Here is a 22,941-nt window from a genome sequence, read left to right on the forward strand (position 1 = left end):
ATTATTAACTAAATCATTCACAGCAGATACTGAATAATAATAAATATTAATATAAATAGTTTTATAGCATGGGGGCACGGTGGCTTAGTGGTTAGCACGTTCGCCTCACACCTCCAGGGTTGGGGGTTCGATTCCCGCCTCCGCCTTGTGTGTGTGGAGTTTGCATGTTCTCCCCGTGTCTCGGGGGTTTCCTCCGGGTACTCCGGTTTCCTCCCCCGGTCCAAAGACATGCATGGTAGGTTGATTGGCATCTCTGGAAAATTGTCCGTAGTGTGTGAGTGAATGAGAGTGTGTGTGTGTGTGCCCTGTGATGGGTTGGCACTCCGTCCAGGGTGTATCCTGCCTTGATGCCCGATGGCGCCTGAGATAGGCACAGGCTCCCCGTGACCCGAGGTAGTTCGGATAAGCGGTAGAAGATGAGTGAGGGAGTGAGTGAGTTTTATAGCATGATCTTACGAGTGTACTTATGGAAAAATATCAGAGCTTCATGCTAAACAGTATGACGTTCAGTTTTGTTTTGTTTTGTATTGTTATATAATAGGTTGTGTTTCCGATTTAGAAATCTCTTTAGATGAAACAAAAACGAATGCCACATACATATCTGATACTTTCTCAATATGTTTAGTGTAAATTATAAAACTATATGTATATCATAGGATACCGTAAGAGGCGGCAACTGAATAAATCCCTTTTTTTGACAATGGATGTTGTATGTTTTTAGAGCTGTTTGTATTTCAAACAGGAAGTAATTAATTAGTTCATTATGCACTATTCATTATTAATGAACTGAATAGCCACCAATTGAAACCCAAATGCAGGCCCAGGATGTAACAGTTTTATTCTCTGCTGCTTTATCGTTTTATTCTCAATGGTAATGTTCCTCATTGTCTCTGTTTCTCCCAAGCGCACTCTATTCAACTCAATGGATAAGACAGAGTCACAAGCCTCCCAGTGTGCATCAGACATGAGAAAGAATGCCTTGTTCAGATTGCTGAGTGAATGGCTACAGGTCTACTGCACCTGTCTACATGCTGCTGTCAGAGCAAACAGACTCATTGGCGTTTCATCTTTCCCTACTTTCTTTTATCTTTCTCTGGGTGCTAGAGAGAGCAAGAAAAGAAGAGAAACAGCGCAGTTTCCATGGCTGTATATTAATAGTCTGTTCACCGATTAAGCATTTTAAAACATTAACACTTTTAGTACTCTAAAGAAACCAGTTTGCTTTTTTTTTTTGTTGTAGTATCAGATGGGATTAGAATGCATTGGTCTGATGGAATGCAAATAACATTTGGCCTTAGGAAAATCCACTTACTGGAACGGGACAGGTGATGGATATGGGGTGATGATGGTGTCTGGCATGTATGGGGATGGCGTTAGAGTGTGTGAATATGGAGTGGTGATGGTGTTAGAGCGTGTGGATATGGGGTGGTGATGGTGTCTGGCATGTATGGGGATGGTGTTAGTGTGTGGTGATGGGGTGGTGATGGTGTCTGGCATGTATGGGGATGGCGTTAGAGTGTGTGAATATGGAGTGGTGATGGTGTTAGAGCGTGTGGATATGGGGTGCTGATGGTGTTAAAGTGTGTGGAGATGGGGTGGTGATGGTGCCTGGCATGTATGGGGATGGCGTTAGAGTGTGTGAATATGGAGTGGTGATGGTGTTAAAGTGTGTGGAGATGGGGTGGTGATGGTGCCTGGCATGTATGGGGATGGTGTTAGTGTGTGGTGATGGGGTGGTGATGGTGTTAAAATGTGTGGAGATGGGGTGGTGATGGTGTCTGGCATGTATGGGGATGGTGTTAGTGTATAGTGATGAGGTGGTGACGGTGTCTGGCATGTATGGGGATGGTGTTAGTGTATAGTGATGAGGTGGTGACGGTGTCTGGCATGTATGGGGATGGTGTTAGTGTATAGTGATGAGGTGGTGATGGTGTCTGGCATGTATGGGGATGGTGTTAGTGTGTGGTGATGGGGTGGTGATGGTGTCTGGCATGTATGGGGATGGCGTTAGAGTGTGTGAATATGGAGTGGTGATGGTGTTAGAGCGTGTGGATATGGGGTGCTGATGGTGTTAAAGTGTGTGGAGATGGGGTGGTGATGGTGCCTGGCATGTATGGGGATGGTGTTAGTGTGTGGTGATGAGGTGGTGACGGTGTCTGGCATGTATGGGGATGGTGTTAGTGTGTGGTGATGGGGTGGTGATGGTGTCTGGCATGTATGGGGATGGTGTTAGTGTATAGTGATGAGGTGGTGACGGTGTCTGGCATGTATGGGGATGGTGTTAGTGTATAGTGATGAGGTGGTGACGGTGTCTGGCATGTATGGGGATGGTGTTAGTGTATAGTGATGAGGTGGTGACGGTGTCTGGCATGTATGGGGATGGTGTTAGTGTATAGTGATGAGGTGGTGACGGTGTCTGGCATGTATGGGGATGGTGTTAATGTATAGTGATGAGGTGGTGACGGTGTCTGGCATGTATGGGGATGGTGTTAGTGTATAGTGATGAGGTGGTGACGGTGTCTGGCATGTATGGGGATGGTGTTAGTGTGTGGAGATGGGGTAGGAAAGGTGGGAAGTGGTAACCTAGTGGTTAAGGTGTTGGTCTTCCAATAGGAAGATTATGAGTTTGAATCCCAGGTCCACCAAGCTGCCATTACTGGGCCCCTGATGGAGGCCCTTTAACCCTCAATTGCTCAGTTGTATAAAATGAGATAAAAATGTAAGTAGTTCTGAATAAGGACGCCTGTTAAATGCTGTTAATGTTTTGAAGTGGGAAGGGGAGGGTGCTGAGAGTATGTGGGGATAATGTCTGGAGCTGGTGAGGCTGTTGGAGGTCAGAGATGGACAGACTGGCAGTGGAAGCTGATAGACTGCATTTAGTTCTGGCATGTCCATGGAGCATAAGAGTAGCCATGAGCTGCCATCTACTGTATCACAGCAAAACACACTGCACCGTGATAGTGCCAGACGTGACCGTAAAAATGTGAAGCAGAAGATTAAACCACAAAAAACACCACAGACATCTTCAGTTACTTACCTCACTTTGGTAAGTTATGTATTTTTTTTTGCATGAACAGGAAAAGGAACCGGTGTTCCTAGTAAAGTGGATAGATAATCACAAACTCTGACCTTAATCCCATGGACAATGTTGAAGTGTTAGTGAATGTAACCTTATGGTCACAATTGTAAATAAGTAAGATTATGCTGTTTAATTCTTTATTAATAAGCTAGGTCAGTGATGAGGTTATCAGTATTTTCTACCCTTGAGTCCATCCCAATTAATCTTTAATCTAAAGTAGGAATTAATAACCACCCTGACCATGAAAAGGAACTGTACCATTTTAAACAAATTTAGCATTTCCAAACGCAAATGTGAATCCATATGGCCACATGCATGGGTGACAAACTCTGCTGTGATTAGCATGAAAACCTGGGCTTCATCCTGATCATGACTCTTTAATAGATACCACCAATGTGGCAAATTAGAAAAACAAATTTGTCATCTGTGCTGATGAAATGCTGGCTCAGATTGGCCAGAGAATAAAACTGAAGTGCATGAAGACTTGGAGAGAGAGAGAGAGAGAGAGAGAGAGAGAGAGAGAGGGAGACATGAATGAAGTTATTAACACAAGGAAAATAGAGGAGAACATTACGACTGAGAGATTTTAGGATAGAGCCATTGAATAGAGACATTAGTACAAGTGAGAGAGATGGGAAAATGTCCGTGTGTGTGTGTGCGTGTGTGTGTGTGTGTGTGTGTGTGTGTGAGAGAGAGAGAGAAAGAATATCTCCCTGCCTGTGATGGTTCATTAACACACCGGTGGGGGAGAGGGCAGCTCTCTGTGTGCTTCCAGATCTGATGAAGGGCAACGTTTATAGAGCACATAAACACTACATACTCATGTACTAACATGTCTTTTCTGCACACAGACACACAGCCGTTGCAAAATTTTAACAAACGCACGCTGCTATTGAGTGTCCTGAATGATTTCCATGAGTCAGTCTTGATTCATTTGCTGCTACAGATTAATTATACTGTTGTATCTTAATGGATTATGTGTAATGTTTACCATCAGTTCTACAGTTAAATCCAGAGCATTTTATTAGCAGCATTTTATTCAAAATTACTATCTAAAATAAATATAAATGAATTAATGCATGCTCTAATTGAGTTTGAGTTTAAAAACATACAGTAGAGATGCTGTAAAGCTTCTTTTAGACATTTTTCATATAAAGTCTATGCTAAACGACTTGCTGCCCAACAGGCTGTTTTATACAGTAGTATTTCATTTGCACATATGTTCTGCAGACTTCAATTCAAACTTTTATGCCTTCATTACAGTTAAAAAATTGAGACTGAAATGACTGAGGTTTTTTTTTTTTTGTGCTTAGTACTAATCATTTCCCTTTTGCATAAAAATTGCATGTTGTTGTAAAAACAAAATGGCTGGAAAGTGTATACAACTGCACAGTGTACCACACACTAGCACCCATTGCATGCGTTATTCATTTTCTCTAATGTTTTTATTTATTTATTTTTTTAGATTTTTGTTGATTAAAGTGGGATCTGCTCAGTCTTAGCCTTACGCCATAAGCAATTCTGTGCGAAAATTCTCACAAATGTTCCTTTAAATACCTTTGTATTTAAGTGGAGTATCAGGAATTCTTGTGAATGCAAATTTATCCTAGGGTCCTTTTTAAAGCTGGGGTGCACAATGTTCGAGAAATGCTTCAGAAAACTGAGTCGGGCCGACAAACAAAACAAACGTGTAGCCAATGAGCAGAAAGGGGCGGGTCTTGTCAATATGCGTCAGAGAGTGTTCAGTGCGCATGTCTGACATTATCAGAAAACGAATGAAACACTGACATGGTGGATAAAAAAACGAATTGCGAAAAAAGGCTTACAATAAGGCAAGAAGTAGGACCCGTGTTAATATAGGATCAGCTTTCCAGCGCTGGAGAGAACTGAACTTCGTCTTCCGCGTGAAACGGAGATAAACCTTTCACGGTACAACACACAGTACTACAAAAACACATTTGTATTACCATAGTATTACTCATTGAGTTCATTTATTGATAAAAATATCCCCTCGGCCAGTTGCCCCAACAGGTTCCACCATAATAGTTGCCTGGGTTACGTATGTACAGTATGTGTGGGGCGGAGCTATCAAAACAGGGGTGACACCCATTTGGGTTAGGGGTGTGTTTGTTTTGGTGATTTCAAATGTCAACATTGGCTTTCAAACATCGTACACCCCACCTTTAATGGGCATCTTTAGCTCCTTTGACTTGTTTGAATGAATGAAGTTATAGACAGTGATTTTGGTGAAACTTCTCCTTTCATTGTTTCTTCTGAAACCATGCCACCGAAATACACACAGTAGAGATCTTCTCGGGTCTAAAGAAATGTACCCGACCCGAAGTGACCCGAATCACTTTTGCATATATATATTTTTTTTTTAAGAAAGACCCGACCCGAGACAAACCTGAAAAAATTAGACCCGAGGCAATTTTTTTAACCCGACTGGACCCAAATGTTGCACACACCGATGCAGCCCTGCACACACCAGTCAGACAGAAAAGTAACCGCTACACGTGGATTCAAAATTGATTGACAGGACTGTTTCAACGAAAACTTACTTACCGCCAGCAACACGATGTCGCAAGCGGTCTTGGCAAACAGAGGAGAGGGTGGAAAAGGACTCAAGTCGATGCACACACGCGAGATACAGTAGTTCGGGTCTTCTCGGTTCCGTTCGGTAAAAACACATTCATTTTAAATTACCAGAGACCCGATGCCGCTATTATTATACCCGACCCGTAGCATCTATACATTAGTGTAAGAGGCAGGGCTTTCTGAATTGACAGGCAGGTAGAGATATCTTCTTGTTCTGTGTGATAGAATGATGCTGGTTCACATCATTTAGTTTTTCCGCTCTGGGCCACCACGCAGTCTGCAGAGAGTTTAGTCTCTAAGCTGATATATTAAGCATTGACAGATGCAGCCTTGGCTACAGTAACCAGAAATAAACTTGGAAATATTGTGCACATGAGCAAATTTGAGCCACTGTATTCTTTCAATGTTGTTTCTAGTTCCCAGGGTAACACCACTTAGTTGTTTTTTTTGTTTTTTAATCCAGTATCAAATAATCCCAAGGCAAGACCTCGATGATATTTTACAAAGCGTTATTGTGTAAAAGCGTTAAGATATCCGATCGTCACCCAATATATTTATTCAAGTTTTTGTGCTTTTTAAAATGTGATTACTATAATGAACCTATTACAGTGTATTTAACGATATTTACTGATGTGGACGTGTTTTTAAAGCATTGTATTTTAAGTCATTTAACGCATGCGCACAGCATTGATATTATTATATTAAGGTTTTATGAAAATATCGTTAATTTCATATCGATCTCTCAGCACTACTTACTACTGTGTTGTAGTCTGTATCAGCGTCGGTTTAAAGTGTATTCAGTTACATTTTATCACATGATACATCATTTTATATCATTTTATATCATTTCACTAGAAATGAAAAGTGCATTTTTCAGACACCGGCTAATTTACTGGATCTTTAATGCTTTTGCAAGGCTCTTTCATCTAAACTTGACGTTGCCAGTAATGCTATAAAAGTGGAAATCCTTCATCTGTGTTAAACTACGTGGCATCACACACTGTATGCATTATTAATTTTATGGGGTTTTTTTTTTATTGAGAGCTTTTGGAGTTGTGAATGTAGTGGGTTTTGACCACTGCATATGTTGGACCATCAAGGTCAAGCGTCACCAATTCCAGTGGTTTACAGTTTTCTTTTTGTACAAAACTTTCTCTGCGAATTCACTTTGTACAGTCTGTGTGTGTGTTTATGTTAAGGTAAAAGTTCAGTTAGAGTGAGGATGCTCGCTGTCCCCTGCCTGTAACATTGCTTATTTAGAAGGTTTTAGGAGCTTTTGAGTAGGATGCTTTCTGTGCTTGTCTTTGATGCCATACAGTATACCGTCTAATGAGCAAAAACACTGTCTTCTCTGAAATACTGTCCCTTAAAAATGTATTCATTCACTGATCTGGTGACAGCTAAGCTTCGTAACCTCCCACAGAGCTGTGATTCATCTTCAAAGAGTCAGAGTGAGTACAGTTACAATACAGCATGTAAGAGACCCTGTGCTTCTCTCCTTTCTCACTTTCCTTCTCCAAGACTTTCTTTATCCTGTCAAACCCCCGTGTGCCCATTTATTTTGCCCTTCTCTCTCTCTCTCTCTCTCTCTCTCTCTCACACTCACTTTCTGTGTGACTGTCGTGTGTCTTAATTGAAATGCTGGGAAATGTTCAGCCATTAATGAGTGTTTCAGTGATTCTCAGTTAAGAAGTTTTAAGGAAAAGTGTGAAGGGTTACTATGAAGAGAATGTAGGGGATAGGATTACATTTTACATGCTTGAAGGAGAGCCTTAATAAGGTCACATGATATGTAGATATGTGAAGTTAAATTGTTTTAAACATAAGATATTATGACAATGACTTAAGTCTACTACAGGCAAGAGGTAAAGGTGTAAGTGTAAAATTTGTCTTTGTGTGTGTGTGTAGTGTGTGTGTGTTTCTTTATTCTTGATCAGTAGAAAGGATGGCTCAAGACACTTATCACACACTCGTAATAATAGGCTGTATAGCAGTGCAGCGGGATACGCGCGCACACACACACACACACACACTCACACTTGCTCAAACACACCGAGGAATACAGTTCCATTGCTCAGGGCATCAGACCTGTTCCACATTATAAAGCTCTCTCAAACGTGTGTGTGAGTGTATGACTGAATGAATGATGTGGATGCTTTGTCAGTCACGAATGTGTCTGAGAGAAGTTTGAAGGATCTCTTCTCCTAAATTTATGTGCTGTGTGTGTTTACATGCAGCTGATTAATCTAACAGTATTCCAACCCTAATAAAAAACCCATTATGGCCAACTCAAGAGAAATCTCTATGCAGTCAAGAGAAGAATATAATTAGTTTAGTTATGCATTAAAGGGAAGAATAATTGCAGTACAAACCTTTGAACTTGATTAATTTTACAGTCTGAATCTGAAAAGAAAGACATTCTAAACATACATCCTGATGAACACTGACTCATATTTCAGGTGATAAGGTTACTGTGAGTCTTTCTGTATAATAAAGTGCTGTGCATTAGTATTCACCCCCTTGAACTTTTCCACATTTCCACTGAATTGGACAGCCTTCTCTAAGCATTGTTACTGTATGTTTTTTCCTTTTTTTTTACACTGGATTTTTTTTTACACTTTGTGTTGTGTTTGTTTTGATAGCTCTTTGGTTTTCGTGATGCTGTTTGTTCTCTAATTGTGTTTTCACACTTGGCCAGAATTCTTTAGACTGCACTCAGGACTGAGACCGGACTTGTTTAGGGTTGGGCTTACGTTGTAATCTCAGGTTTTCTTTCACAAATAATAGTTCTTTCGTAACTATCAATCAATTCATTGCAGAAATCCGTACGTCATTTTTGTGCATGTAGTTTGCTGTGATATCAGCACAAAAACAGAGCTTTTGGGATTCTGCCATGTCATTGGGCAGGAATATACCTGCAAATTAGGAGACATTAATTAATAAAGCCTGGCATGAGATGAACCCCAAAGATAAGCAAATTACACCGCTCCACTTCTTAGAAGAATATAGATTGATATTGATGTATTATAGTCCTGACTGCAGTCTAAAGAATTCTGGCCAAGTGTGAAAACACAATTAGAGAACAAACAGCATCACGAAAACCAAAGAGCTATCAAAACAAACACAACGCAAAGTTCTGTAAAAATATCAGGATTAGTCATTAAAAATCCAGTGTAAAAAAAAAAGGAATAAACATTACACTGCTTAGAGAAGGCTGAACAATTCAGTGGAAATGTGGAAAAGTTCAAGGGGGTGAATACTAATACACAGCACTTTATTATACAGAAAGACTCACAGTAACCTTATCACCTGAAATATGAGTTAGTGTTCATCAGGATGTATGTTTAGAGAGAGAGAGAGAGAGAGAGAGAGAGAGAGAGATTGTGGAACATTATACATCCAGTGGTTTGTGAACACTTGACCGTCAAACCCATGAGGTTTTTATTCATAAGAGACCCAAACACTGTTCCAATATAACAAAAAAATGTATGTGCAAAAAATGTAGCTCCATGAAGACATGGTTTTCCAAGGTTGGAGTGGAAGAACTTGAGGGTCCTGCACAGAGCCCTGACCTGAACCCCACCTTCTCACCCAACATCAGTGCCTGACCTCACTAAAGTTCTGTAGCTGACTGAGCACAAATCTCCAACACAACACAACCTGGTGGAAAACCTTCCCAGAAGAGTGGAGCTTATTATAAAGGCAGAGGCAGGATTACATTTATATTTGTAATCTAAAATATATATATTGGTGTTTGTATTCCTCACATGCACCATGCACATACAGTACATTTTGTAACTTGTATTGTAAAATGTAATCTCTGTGTGTGTGTGTGTGTGTCCGTGTGCATGTGTGTAATTAATTTATCATACCGCCTTGCACTTCGGGCTTGAGGAAGGCTGTGTGTGAGCTGATTAAAGAGTCAATAATGAAATCTAATTAGTAAATTAATTTCCATACAATAAACACACGCACACACGTGCGGACACATACACGTACACCTTTCTTCTGCAAAGCTTTGTATCATTTATCATCCTAACTAATGTTGCTCTCATTCAGCGTGTTAGCCGTGTGTTAATCGATAGTCGCTCCGGAGCCGGTTTCCTGAAGCCGACACACTCTAAAACAGGAAATAGGTCCTCTGCTGGGTTATGAAGTGTCATCAGTACATGGTCGATACAAAATCATAACTCACTTCGTCACTAATCACACTGTGTGTGTGTGTGTGTGTAAGTGATCGGGGGAACTGAAGGAGGTGAAGCAGAGTCGGACACTCAGAGAGTCACGGAGGAATGAACTATAAAACATCTGAGCCAAGCTATTTCAGGCTACACCCCTGGGTATAAGAAAGAGAGGGAGGATGAGAGAGTACGTCAGGATAGGGGAAAAAAGACATGGCAGTATTCATGTGAATCAAACGCAGTACCCCAACCCTCGCGGTGCACGATGCTTCTGCTATCATTCACAAATAACACCCTCCCTTCTTTCCTCTTTGCCTTCTCTTTTCTTCTCTCGGTCGTTCAGGGCTCAGCATACCAATGAGCAGGGGACTGCACCACTGCACTCCTCCTCCCAGGGAGTCGTGACTTTCTTCTCATCCCCTCTCTTATGTACTGTCTCGCCTTTGGCTGCACTCTTAAGGCCTGCTTTTCATCCCATATTCTTTTCGGTTGCACCTCCATTCCCTTCCTCTACATAGCTTCTATTCTCTGCCAGCTGATCATCGGTGATAAAAGATGTGTCACTAAGTTTATTTAGAGTTTTAGGGCAGGGCAAATGATAGCAAGGTATATAAATATTGCAGTGCATTTTATTATGATCTATGCTTTTGTACAGAGTTTTATTTTCCCTCTTTATTATGTTAAATACTTAAAATGCAGTATAAAATATTTTTTTTATTTTTTTATTTTTATTTTTTGCCATGGACATTTTATCTGTATGATCTCTTGACTGTTTAAGCAAACTACAATTCTGAAGACGTGGATTCATTTCAATAATGCAAACCAACATTGTGTTAGTTTAAGAAAGACTCTCTTCAGCGAACGGCACAGCAAGCATAAGCCTGGAGTCAGCATTCAGCTGCCGTCACACCACACTCCATGCATACATGCCTCTCATCCTCTGACCCACCCACACAACCCCAGGTCCATGTCTTCCTCTCCGGTCTGTCTTGCTATCCTGGTGTGTTTCAATTCTGATGGTAAATAAAGGTCTATTACATGCATCAGTGCACTTTGAGCCCAGAGCTTTGCACAGCACTACGTTAGAGCACATCTGAGCTCTACACACAGGCCTAATGTAATCCTGCTCACACCACATTGTGTTAAATACAGCATGAGCATCTGTTTACTGTAAGACACCGTTCTCCGCTTAACACCTTCACAGTGAATAACTTTGATTAATTCATTAATAGTCTTATGATCGTGTTCCTGTCTCATTTTAGCCTGAGGCAGTTTGCTATTTTGGTGCAGACACTAAGAGATTTCTGTGCCCTTTCCTTTTCGAAGTTTGTGTGTTCAGTGCCAGAAAGAATCTCTTTTCACTTCAGGCATTTTCCCTTCATTAACCTGCTTGACCATCAGCTTTGAGTCTCCTTCTGAATATCAAGCACTTCTTATCTTCCACTGCTATTGTGCGCGCGTGTGTGTGTGTGTGTGTGCATGTGTGTCTGTGCGTGGATTGACGATTGATTTGAGAATAGGCGATTTTGCGATGGCCGTTAAATTTGACGACTCGAACAGAAGAAAATGTTTCTGATGCTGTAAAAGGTTTTAGACACAGCAAGCAGCAAATCTCACTCTGCTCCACTTGTCTCCTGCTGCTTCATATATGAAAGGTTGAAAAAAACCCTGCTTAGGATAGCTTTTAATACAGCAGGTGAAAAATGTAGCCATAGTAACTAACAGCCATGCCATAGATGACACATGTCAAAGAGGATTGTTCCATTATTGCACACCTCCAATCGATTTGTTTATTATTTCAACAAATTATAAACGCATCTATGCGACGATTAAAACTCGAATAACACAATTTCATACGGAACCGAACGGATGTTCCCGTGCACTGCGTCTGTACAGCTTGAAAAGCCTGTAACAAAAGGCAGCAGCTCTTGGACAGATCTTTTATTATGTATGTAATACACTCAAGAAACCTTCTACACCTGCCCCAGTGTTACGATCAGCACGCAGCTAGCGAACATGATTGAATAATGGTGTATTTCACAATGTCACAATGCCACTGAACAACTAATTAACACTGAAATGCCATTTCATTTTTGATTAATAAAAAAATTATGTTCTTATATTTTGATTGCTTTTCAAAATGAAATGCCATGACAGACTCTTTTAATGTGTATAAAACATGTGGACACACCTCCTTTTATAAGTCTTTGGTTTAAACCAAAGACTTATTTTTTTAAGAGTTGATTTTAGGCAAAAAGTTTTAAATAATTAATGTGTGTGTTTGTTTGTTGGTTTGTTGTATTGCTTGTTTGGCATCTTCTCAACTAGCTCCATGAGGGGGATAGAAACTTCCCAAATAGGTCATGCTCCTTACTGGTACACAGGATTACGTACAGTATAAAGCAGAAATACCAGACAGCATGGATTTTAAATAAAACCTTGGCTCCCAGTTTATTTTAGAATACAGTTTAAAAATTTTTTAATTGTTTTTAAAGCTCTGAAAGGTCAAGCACCCATTTACATTTCTGAAATTATTCACCTTTATTCAGCACCCAGATCTCTCAGGTCCAATAATCAAGCTCTTCTTCAGGTTCCTCGATTCCTTCAACCAGCTTCCTCTCAGTATAAAGTATGCGTCTTCTGTTGGGGTTTTTAAAAAACAGCTAAAAACCCATCTGTACCGTCAGGTTTTTCCTGTTGAGTGTTAATTTGTCTTTCTTTCTTAACTTTCATATATTTTACCTGTTTTACTGTGTACTTTTTTAATTGACTGTGTTTTGATTGTTTGTTATGTCTCTGTACAGCACTTTGGTCAGCTAGAGCTGAATTTAAATGTGCTTTAGAAATAAACTAACTTACTTACTTACTTACCTTAGGAATATGAAAGTTGTGTTGGTGGTGGTTGTGATGATGATGATGTTGGTGATGATGATGATGATGATTTTTTTAAACTGCTGCATTCCCCTTACGCCTCGTATATGCAGCTGAACTCACATGTTCCTTTCTCAAGAGTTTAGACAGTACAAAATGTTTGACAGTTTGCCTTCATTTTAGTCAAGTTCATGACAGCAATAGGCATGAAAAATGTAAATACTTTTTAAGAAGATAATACATGCAATTTAGAAAAATATCTGCCGACCAGGCACAATATAAATCCTCTGAAATGCAATCTTCAAATGCTGTCCTGGCAGTCCTTCTTCTCTCACAAGCCTGACTACTTCATCTGTTCTAGAAGAACTGTGTATGAACTTGGCAAGACTAATTAATTATTACAAATAGGCTAATGCCTGAAAGCACACTTTGCCTGTCTAATAATAAATCAGGGGAAATAAAGTTAATAAGAAGCATAAGCTGAAGTAAAAAAAAAAAAAGCCCAGGCTAGTTCTTTTCTAACAGAGTTTTAGCTTAATGGTGTTTCCAGACCTGGGCCTGTTTGTACAAACCGGAGGGAGGATATGTTTTCTATGGAGATTACAAATGTTACACAGCTAATTGCTTAGCTAAATGATGTGCTATATCTGATCTGGGAAATTTTAATAACAATTTAAAATACGTTCACAGCACCGATCAAGTAACAGAATAGGAAGCGATACCAATAAAATTAGCGATAATTGGTAAAATGACCTGACCATATACTTTTAAAGAAGAGGATGAATTTCCCCTATGAGCTTTGGATCTACTCAGTATTCATTCATTCATTCATTCATTTTCTACCGCTTATCCGAGCTACCTCGGGTCACGGGGAGCCTGTGCCTATCTCAGGCGTCATCGGGCATCAAGGCAGGATACACCCTGGACGGAGTGCCAACCCATCGCAGGGCACACACACACACACTCTCATTCACTCACGCAATCACACACTACGGACAATTTTCCAGAGATGCCAATCAACCTGCCATGCATGTCTTTGGATCGGGGGAGGAAACCGGAGTACCCGGAGGAAACCCCCGAGGCACGGGGAGAACATGCAAACTCCACACACACAAGGCGGAGGCGGGAATCGAACCCCCAACCCTGGAGGTGTGAGGCGAACGTGCTAACCACTAAGCCACCGTGATCTACTCAGTATTTTCTGGGAAATCGTTCTCTGATCATTCAGTGTCGGCGAAATAAATCAGAATCACGTTTATTCACAGAGATGATAGATGATCCTAATGGACTTCACTTTCTCCAAACCCTCACTTCTCCGACGCATTTTTCCCTCTGTCCATGATAGACACTGGAAAATATCAGGCCAGGCCCTCGAGCATGTAAGAGCATTTTTTTTTTTTTTTTATATAACTTTTTTTGCGAGCGATATATTCGACCTGCCACCTGCTGATTTTCGCAAAGCTGACTCCAAGGCTGAATGTTCACCAGTTTAGAGGTTTAAGTGTTGTACCTTCACCTGAATGTGCACTGATCATGACATGGCTCTGTTTTATAGGCATCAGTGATGAACAACAGGCAGCTCTGTCCTTTTCAGCGGACAGAACACAGAAATGACTAACTCTGTGCCGAGCCGCTTATTATTCATGCTTCGGATGAAAGTGCTGCGCTGTAAACCGATCCGTTTCACAGCGAGTCGACAAATACAGAAGTAAAAACAGAGTGGGGGGATGTGGGGGGGATAAGCGATGGCACGTTACTGCTTGCTAATTCTCATCAGCCAGATGTTGTCCAGAAGGTAAATGAGACAGCTGAATTATAATCTAAAATTCTAAAAAAAAAAAAAAAAAAAACTTAATAAGAATATACGAATCACCAGTGAAGAAAAATAAGTACACTTCAGTTAATGGCATCTTAGCAAAGTTAATATAGCTTGAATATAGTCAAATGATCAAGTTATTCTAATTAAACCCCATTTTTAAACCTATTTCTTGTTCTATCGACAGTCTATTTTGCTAATTGTAAGGATTCATTGGTTTCCTCTCCAGTGCTAAGACGTGTTGTAGGCTGATCGACATCTCGTAGTGTGTGAATGGGTGTGTGTTTGTAGGACTGTAACCCGTACAAACTCAACAGACATTATTTATTGGTTATATGGACTTGATGCAGTATATTTGTTGTCTGAATCCTTATTTTTTTCCCAGTGAATATAAATATTTTCTGTGCTACAGTGTTTAATTGCTATGTACTCTTGACTCAGGAAAACAAGCTTGGCGTGTTAAAAGCCTTGCAGATGTAAATTACACAAATTGAAGTGTGTATACTGCAGTGCAGACAAATATCCTAACGTCCCTTTTTCCTCTAACAGACGGATGATTAAAAACACTCAGAAATGCTTCCATATCCAAACTAATTCGGCATGATACAGATGTTCTCAACATGAACTCCAGTCATTAGATTGAGCAGTGGCGTGTCTCTGTGCTGTAGCTGTATTTCTGTGTTACACTCTCAGTGTATTGTTTTCTCCCAGTGTATTACACTCGAAAATGGCTTTTTGATGAATGTGTGCATTGCATTCAAAGGCGGTCGAAAGGCGTGTAGGTAATGGAGCACTAGGAATATTAGGAAGATATAGTAACAGCTGGAACATCACACAAAGCTTTCTGGTATAATGCTTTTGCCTCCCTTTATGTTGATTAAGGACACACATTCATAATTGGTCATTTTTACTGCCGAGAGGATCATCACTAGGGCTGGAAGATATGAGAAAAAATCGAACTCTATATTTTTTTTGTATCATTACAATTGTAATGATATGTGAAATGATTTTGAAACACAACGTGTATACGTGTCATTTAGGTTCCGCTAAGTGTAACAACAGAGTAGAGACAGAGGGATGTGTCTGTCAAGAGTAGGAAAAGAATTAGGAAAATACATTGTACTTAAAAAAAAAAAAAAACGTTTTTTAGCAGTTTAGTCATCTATTTATTATGGTGAATAACAGTGAGATTGGTCAGTGTTGAACCTTTCTCTCTTTCTCAACTTATTCTTCTTAATCACTTTCGTTTTCACTCTGTTCCTGTTGGTTTGTGCATCTGCCCCTCACCACAAACATCTTCCTCGCTCGCTCTCTCTCCCGTCTCTCTGATTTTCACACCGTCTTTCATCTGCTTGTCTGAGTGCTTTTAGGTAATCTTCATGTCATTCGGCCCTGTCACATCATATGAATAGGCTTTTTAAGCGTGTTTTGTCTCAGCTCTGTATCCAAACGATGGCTATGGTGTGTGACAGAGTTCATTTCGTGCCTAAAGTAAAGACATTTATCCTCTACATCATTGAAGGGGGGACAAAACCTGCAAAATCCTGCAAATACAAATCATAAGATTTGTGATAAGTCTGATGAACAATGAAGTCTTTGCAAATGTAATTATTTGACATTGACACCATTCAGGTGTCACCCTAATGGGTGTGAGGCAGGAATACAATTGGTATGGTACAACCATCCATCTCAGGTCTCAAGGAGGAAACCGGAGAACCTTAACCAGGATTCCATTGGAAACACTGTACAGTCTACAGCTCAGGATCGAACCATGGACCCTGGGGGTGTGAGGTGTCAATGTTGTGGTGGCAATAGTATTATTATTATTATTATTATTATTACTAATAGTAGTAGAAGTAGAGTAGTAGTAGGTATTAATAATAATAACATAGAAATAATTGCCGTCCCCATGAGTAACTTTTAAAGTCTTCACTTTAGAGAAAGCCTTGTTTAAAATTATATGAATAATAGTCTTGTTTCCCAGCATGACATGCACTGCTTGTTCTTTTATTGTGACATTTTATTTTGCCTTTGGTCTTGTCTCTGTCCCTGTTTTGGCATTAGTTTATTTCCCAATTGTGTTTTTATATTTTCCATTTAGATCCTGATTAGTTTGTCTATTTATTCCCCCTTGTGTCTATTTACTGAGCCTTTTTTTTTTTTTTTTTTATTTCTCATATAAGAGTTCACGCACTTGTGTCATACCCCCAATCAGCACACGTTACACACTGAGCGTTTTCCTTAAAATCACCTCTATATACAATACATCAAGCTTGTTTATATTCTTACGGTTGCCCATGTGGACCGAGCACAGATTTTCAAATTTACAGACTGATAATGCCAGTTTGCTTTGTGTCCCACAGCCATTTCTCTGTTGATCTGGCTGCATATTTGTGGTCATTATCTTGTTGAAAGATTTTTCTCTGTCCAAAAAGCTTAATTATGGTTCCCCAACCACAGCTCAAGGCTCCAATTGTAGTTTCAATGACTCTTGAAGCTGAGGAGCTGCACATAGTGGATTGCTCTAAAACATCGTTCTGTTGTTGTTATAGGGATGGCATACAGTATAAAACCTGACTCTGAATCATGACAACCACAGAGTCAATTAAACTGTACAACTGTCTGATTTTACCTGCTTCAGACTTTTCAAACATTTTATTATGCCCTTGTTTGTGCTTAATGATATTGTATTTTTATGTCCATTACCAGACATCTGTCTTTTTCAAAGTTTTAAATATATGGGTTCTTCCCCTTTTATGATAGATGAAATTAGGTAGAGAGATACCATTATTTCAGTACAGATTTGCATATTCATTCATTACTTTAATCGTTCTTTTAGAGGCTCCCAGATTTTGGTTGTAAGACTTGTTCTACTATTTGACTATGTCTATTCGTGCCTTAAAATCAGATGAACATAACATGATACTGGATTTTCATCCTTGGCGATGGACACAGGTTACTAGTGATTAGTGACTGAGGAAGAGGGAAAAAACTAAACCGTATTAAACAACAAATTGAAGCAATAAGAGACTGAAACCATAGATTATGATGTAATCAATTTTTATTAATTACATAATACATAATTACATACATAAACAGGGCTCTCAAGTTTTGAAGACAGGCAAGAGTGACATCTTTATCCCCCCAGCGACACCCGCAAAAAAAAAAGAAAAAACCCACAACAATGGGGGTGTTGTTGTGTTTGGTAAGGATCACTGACCACAATTTAACCAAATACAAAGTATTTGTTCAATTTCCATGTATTAATTTGTGTTTATGTGGTGTGTGTGTGTGTGTGTGAGAGAGAGAGAGAGAGAGAGAGAGAGAGATTATGACTGGTGTTGTTTATTGTAAGTGTTTGTTGCCTTTTTGGACTCCTTTATCATTTGTAATGTTGCTCCTATTTAAAACAGTTCGGCTGAAGCCCAGCCATTTGTAGGGTCATGATTGAGGACAATGTCCCGTCCAGAGACAAGCTGTTTCGTGTTGAGGTTTTGTTCAAACCGACCATCGAAAATGCCCTCTCTAATGAATATGTTTTTTTTTTTCATTGGTTGTTGTGTTAAATCTTACCCATATACTATAGTGCTATTTTCTGATTGGCTATTGTGTAGCCTCTTTTTTTGATTGGCTGATAAGTGTCAGGCTCGACTAAGAACTCCAGGGGAGACGCGCTTGATTCCTGCCCGGTTCCATAGAGACAGCGGTGCGGACTGATACGTTTTGGGCACTGCGGCATATTAAATATATGATAAATAGTAAGTTTTTCTGTGTGACAAATACAATGTGTGGTGGGAGAGCGGGAGAAAAGACCCAAATATATATATATATCCAATGAGATCACGCTGACGTCACTAAATCTCTGCCCTCACGGCATTATTCAAGATCTTGCTTTCTCTCCATAACCGTCTGATGTAGACGGACGCTTCGCTTCTCGCTATCTTGGAGATTCGGTCTTCGAAATTGGAGAAAAGTAGTGTAAGGATGATTTAGGATGATTTATAAAGTCTCTAAAAACATGCATATGTCGATTATGTAGAGATTAGTGTGAAACAAGCTGAAGAGCTACGTCATTCCAAGTGAATGTTAACGACGTGTTTTAGCATTAGCTTAAGCTAATGTGACGTGGTAAATGATACAGTATGTTAATATAGCTGAGCTTTCTCGTGTATTTCCGTTGCTTTTAGTGGAGTCACTGCAGAGTTAGCTGATATTGTTGACGGTGAGTGACATGAACATGGGATCTAAAGGAAAAAAGAAAATGGTTCTGCAAACTCAACCTGACCTGCCATCAGTGGAACAGATCATCGAGGACAGAAACCGAGCTGAGCCCAATGATCCGGTCTTCAGGCTTTTACAAACACCTACTGAAGCAGGATCACATAGCAATGAAGAAGTGGAGGTCACTTCTGGTGGGGGAGTCTTTAGGACAAAGTGTGGCTGCGGTGAAGGGCATAGCACTCTGACTGGTCTTCATGTGCACCCGGGGACTTCGTATTTCTTGGTATTGTATATCCTTACTATATGGAATGGCTAATATGGGGACCTTGGAAGCATTTCAGTGCCTGAATCATTACATGTTATTAATTTCGATCCAGGATAAGGACAAAAATGAAAAAAAAAAAAAAGTTGTCTTACATCTTCGCTCCTACCATTCGACGGCAATCGCATTCAAGCTCATAAGAAGTTCTGGAGAATTCTCTCAACAGGTCGCTCGCCAGTCCAACCCCACCCAGTCTCATCCAGAAAATACAGGAAAGAGTCGAGACGAATCAGAGGGATTCACACTTGGATCAATCCACATCCGGATCAGGCAGCATTCAGCAGCAGACTTCACAAACTCGTACAACATCACAGGAAGGAAAAAAAACCTGAACAATTAATAACTGATGCTATAAAAATCACACATTACTCAGTAAACTGAACTGAATTCAAGCACTGATGAAGTTTTTTTTTCCATTGGGGAAATGGATCAATTTTGAGTTTTTTTTTTTTATTTCAATGTGAATGGATCTTTCACGGGTTTACTGGTTATCCAGATTTGTTGTTTTATTTTGATTCATGTTAAATCTGTTGGAAATTGATTTTGATGAAGTGATTGTTAATGTTTGAGTGATAACAAAAAAAAAAAGGGAAAAGGTACAAATTAGTAACACGTGAGCATCCCTATGCTACTACCTTTCTGTATTTACTTTACTATTTATGTGTTCAATACAGTAAATCTTGTTCTTACCAAAACTTTGAATGCCTGAATATGTTCACTCTTGTTGCTCTATCTCTCTTTTTCTTGGACAAACCTGGTCTTCTGAGTGTCCTGGTCCAAATGAGGAGTTAACGCAAAATTTACACTCTTGGTGTGGGTTACACATAACACTCTAACAGTGCTTCCTGTCACAAGCTTGGCCTGGATTGCAGAGTAGGGTTTGGGCACTGACACTCAAACATCTGCCAAACATTTTTCCCTCAGTACCATTTGATTAAAGCAAATGAATGCCAGTTTTTAATATGGCAGCCATACAAATGAACTCTTTGCCAGACCTGAAGACTGAAAAGGATCATCAGGCAGTGGTCTGATTTTCCACTCAAGTAAACACACATTCAGAATAATGGAGCCCAATGTTACTCCACTGCCATATCACATATTTACACAGCCAGGTGAGAGCACAGGTTGGCACAGCTCTTTTACTCTCAGCTATAAAACAAAGCTTTTTAGATGTGCCGGACTGCTCTGTTGGCTACGGGTTATAGTAACTGTAGGATGGATGGCTTCTGCAGTGGATGTGAACCGAGTTTTACTGCTGTCAGTTACAACGAGACACCATTCCTCCTACACAGCAGTAGAACATATTTTAAAAAGCATGTCACTGCAGCTGGAACGTGTCCGAGAGAAGGCTGACTGCTGAGGGTTTGTCTCTACACGCTATTTATGTACTGGTTTAGTCATCTCTGGCTCTAGTCATAAGCAATAGGTAGCAAGTATCTTTCACATACATTTATTCTGTCATAAAATAATGTGTGTGTGTGTGTGTGTGTGTGAAAGAGAGAGAGAGAGAGAGAGAGAGAGAGAGAGAGTGAGAGGCAAAGCTAGAGAGCAAACATGCACATGATAGTTAACACTAGGAATAAATGTGATAATCACATTCATATCCTGCAGATCAAATTACCTCCAGATTTTCTGATTACAATCTGCACCATAATTGTTTGTGTTTGGATGAAAATGTGAAGTTAGGCTTAGAGAATAATTCTGCTGTGGCAGTTGTACAAAAATGTACATGTGTGGCTCTCATGGCATCACTGTAATTCACTAGTCTATCACTTTTATCACTGACTTACTTTGACCATGTTACTTTTCAATACATGAAATGTAGTTTTATTAATACTGCTAGGGATTGTAGGGTGTTTGTTCGTATGCATAAACACCAAACGTGTATTTGTCAAATTCTGCTGGCGCAGCTTTATGTCGCTTCTTCCTTTCAGCGGTGATGCATTCACAGGTTGTCAAAGTAATAGTTTCCTTTTGTAGAGAATATGTAGGCTGTTGTGTGTGATGAAGCAAGACACAAAACATGCCTGATAAGTAACTGCCTAACTTCCTGAGTAAACGACTGAGTACATTTCTGAGAAACAAAGTAACTGGCATTAAACTGTCTGTGTAACTGAATTAGAGACTGAGTAACTGGCTGAGAGACAGAGTGAAAGAATGAGTCACTGACAAACTAAGTGACTGAGTGTCAGAGTGATTAAGTGAGTCACTGACAGACGAAGTGACAGACTAAATAACTGATTGACTGACTGACAGACTGAAAGACAGGTTGAGTGAGCAAATGATTGATTGAGAGACAGTGAGAGAGCTAGCGAGTAAGTGTGTGAATCACTGACAGACTGAGTGACTGGGTGACTGACTGAGAGACAGATTGAGTGAGTGAGTTACTGACAAAGTGACTGCCTGCCTGAATGATTGATTGACTGACTGAAAGACAGAGTGAGTGAGTGGATGATTGATTGACTGACTGAAAGACAGAGTGAGTGAGTGGATGATTGATTGACTGACTAAGAGACAGAGTGAGTGAGTGAGTGAGTCACTGACAGAGTGGCTCATTGACTGACTGACTGACTGACTGACTGACTGAAAGACAAAGTGAGAGAGTGAGTCACTGACAAACCGAGTGACTGTCGTACTGACTGGAGTAGATGAGTTTGTGTGTGTGTGTGTGTGTGTGTGTGTGTGTGAGAGAGAGAGAGAGAGAGAGAGAGAGAGAGAGAGTGAGAAATGAAGCCAGTTCTTAACATCACCCCAAAAGACGATGACTGCCACACACACACACACACACACACATACCCACACACACACACACTTAGAAAGAGAGATAAGAGAGGAAATCAAGGTAGTAGATAGTAGTTACAGAGCTCTAATGCTGCTTTGGTCAAACAAAGAAAATCACTCAGCTGTGACTGAGACCTGTGTGTGTTTGTGTGTGAGACTTTATAGAGGTTATATAGTAATTGTGGCTTCTTCATCTATGAATCTAATGGAGTGCTAAGTAAATTGCAGGTTTGGTTTTCATAAGCATATAGAATATGCACAAATAAGCATGTACAAACATACACACCCACAAGCACATAAGCATGTACAAACATACACACCCACAAACACATAAGCATGTACACACATACACACCCACAAACACATAAGCATGTACAAACATACACACCCACAAACACATAAGCATGTACACACATACACACCCACAAGCACATAAGCATGTACAAACATACACACCCACAAACACATAAGCATGTACACACATACACACCCACAAACACATAAGCATGTACACACATACACACCCACAAACACATAAGCATGTACACACATACACACCCACAAACACATAAGCATGTACACACATATACAATCTCATACCTTGAAACTGTGGTAACCTAGCAACTACAAAGCCGAAGGACAGAGCTTGACTCAGGAGAATTTTGTGTGTACACGTGTGTGTGCATGTGTGTGTGTGTTATTTCATGTTTGGTTAGGGTATTATTTTTATCACATACTACTTAAAAGTGGTATCTTAGTTGTTCCTGAAATATTTTGTTGATAAAAATAATTCGTTATTACTGTATGACTCATACAGTTCTCATGTCTGCCTCATGTCTCTCTCTCTCTCTCTCTCTCTCTCTCTCTCTCTCTCTCTCTCTCTCACTCTCTCAGTGCTCAGTATAGGAGAAGGGGGCTTTTGGGAGGGCACAGTGAAAGGGAGGACCGGCTGGTTTCCTGCAGAGTGTGTGGAGGAGGTGCAGATGAGACAGTATGACCCTCGACTAGGTAAGTAATGAAGCAACCATATACACACAAACACTGAAACTTTGTAGGCTCTAACACTCAGGGC

The 22,941-nt window shown here is 40.0% G+C and overlaps 1 protein-coding gene across 6 annotated transcripts in view; it reads left to right on the forward strand.

Annotated features, from left to right (window-relative positions):
• Nucleotides 1-22,941, forward strand: part of shank3a (SH3 and multiple ankyrin repeat domains 3a) — a 242,946-nt gene that overhangs the window by 178,306 nt on the left and 41,699 nt on the right. For all 6 annotated transcript variants that reach the window (XR_009649025.1, XM_060878260.1, XM_060878263.1 and 3 more), the window contains one exon: nucleotides 22,764-22,877. Coding sequence is in view for 5 of the 6 variants with exons in the window: in XM_060878260.1 (XP_060734243.1) it covers nucleotides 22,764-22,877 (114 nt within the window). In the remaining variant the exon portion in view is untranslated. The remainder of the gene's footprint in view (nucleotides 1-22,763; nucleotides 22,878-22,941) is intronic.

Source organism: Tachysurus vachellii, chromosome 9 (genome assembly GCF_030014155.1).
Source record: "Tachysurus vachellii isolate PV-2020 chromosome 9, HZAU_Pvac_v1, whole genome shotgun sequence".
Lineage (NCBI taxonomy): Eukaryota > Metazoa > Chordata > Actinopteri > Siluriformes > Bagridae > Tachysurus > Tachysurus vachellii.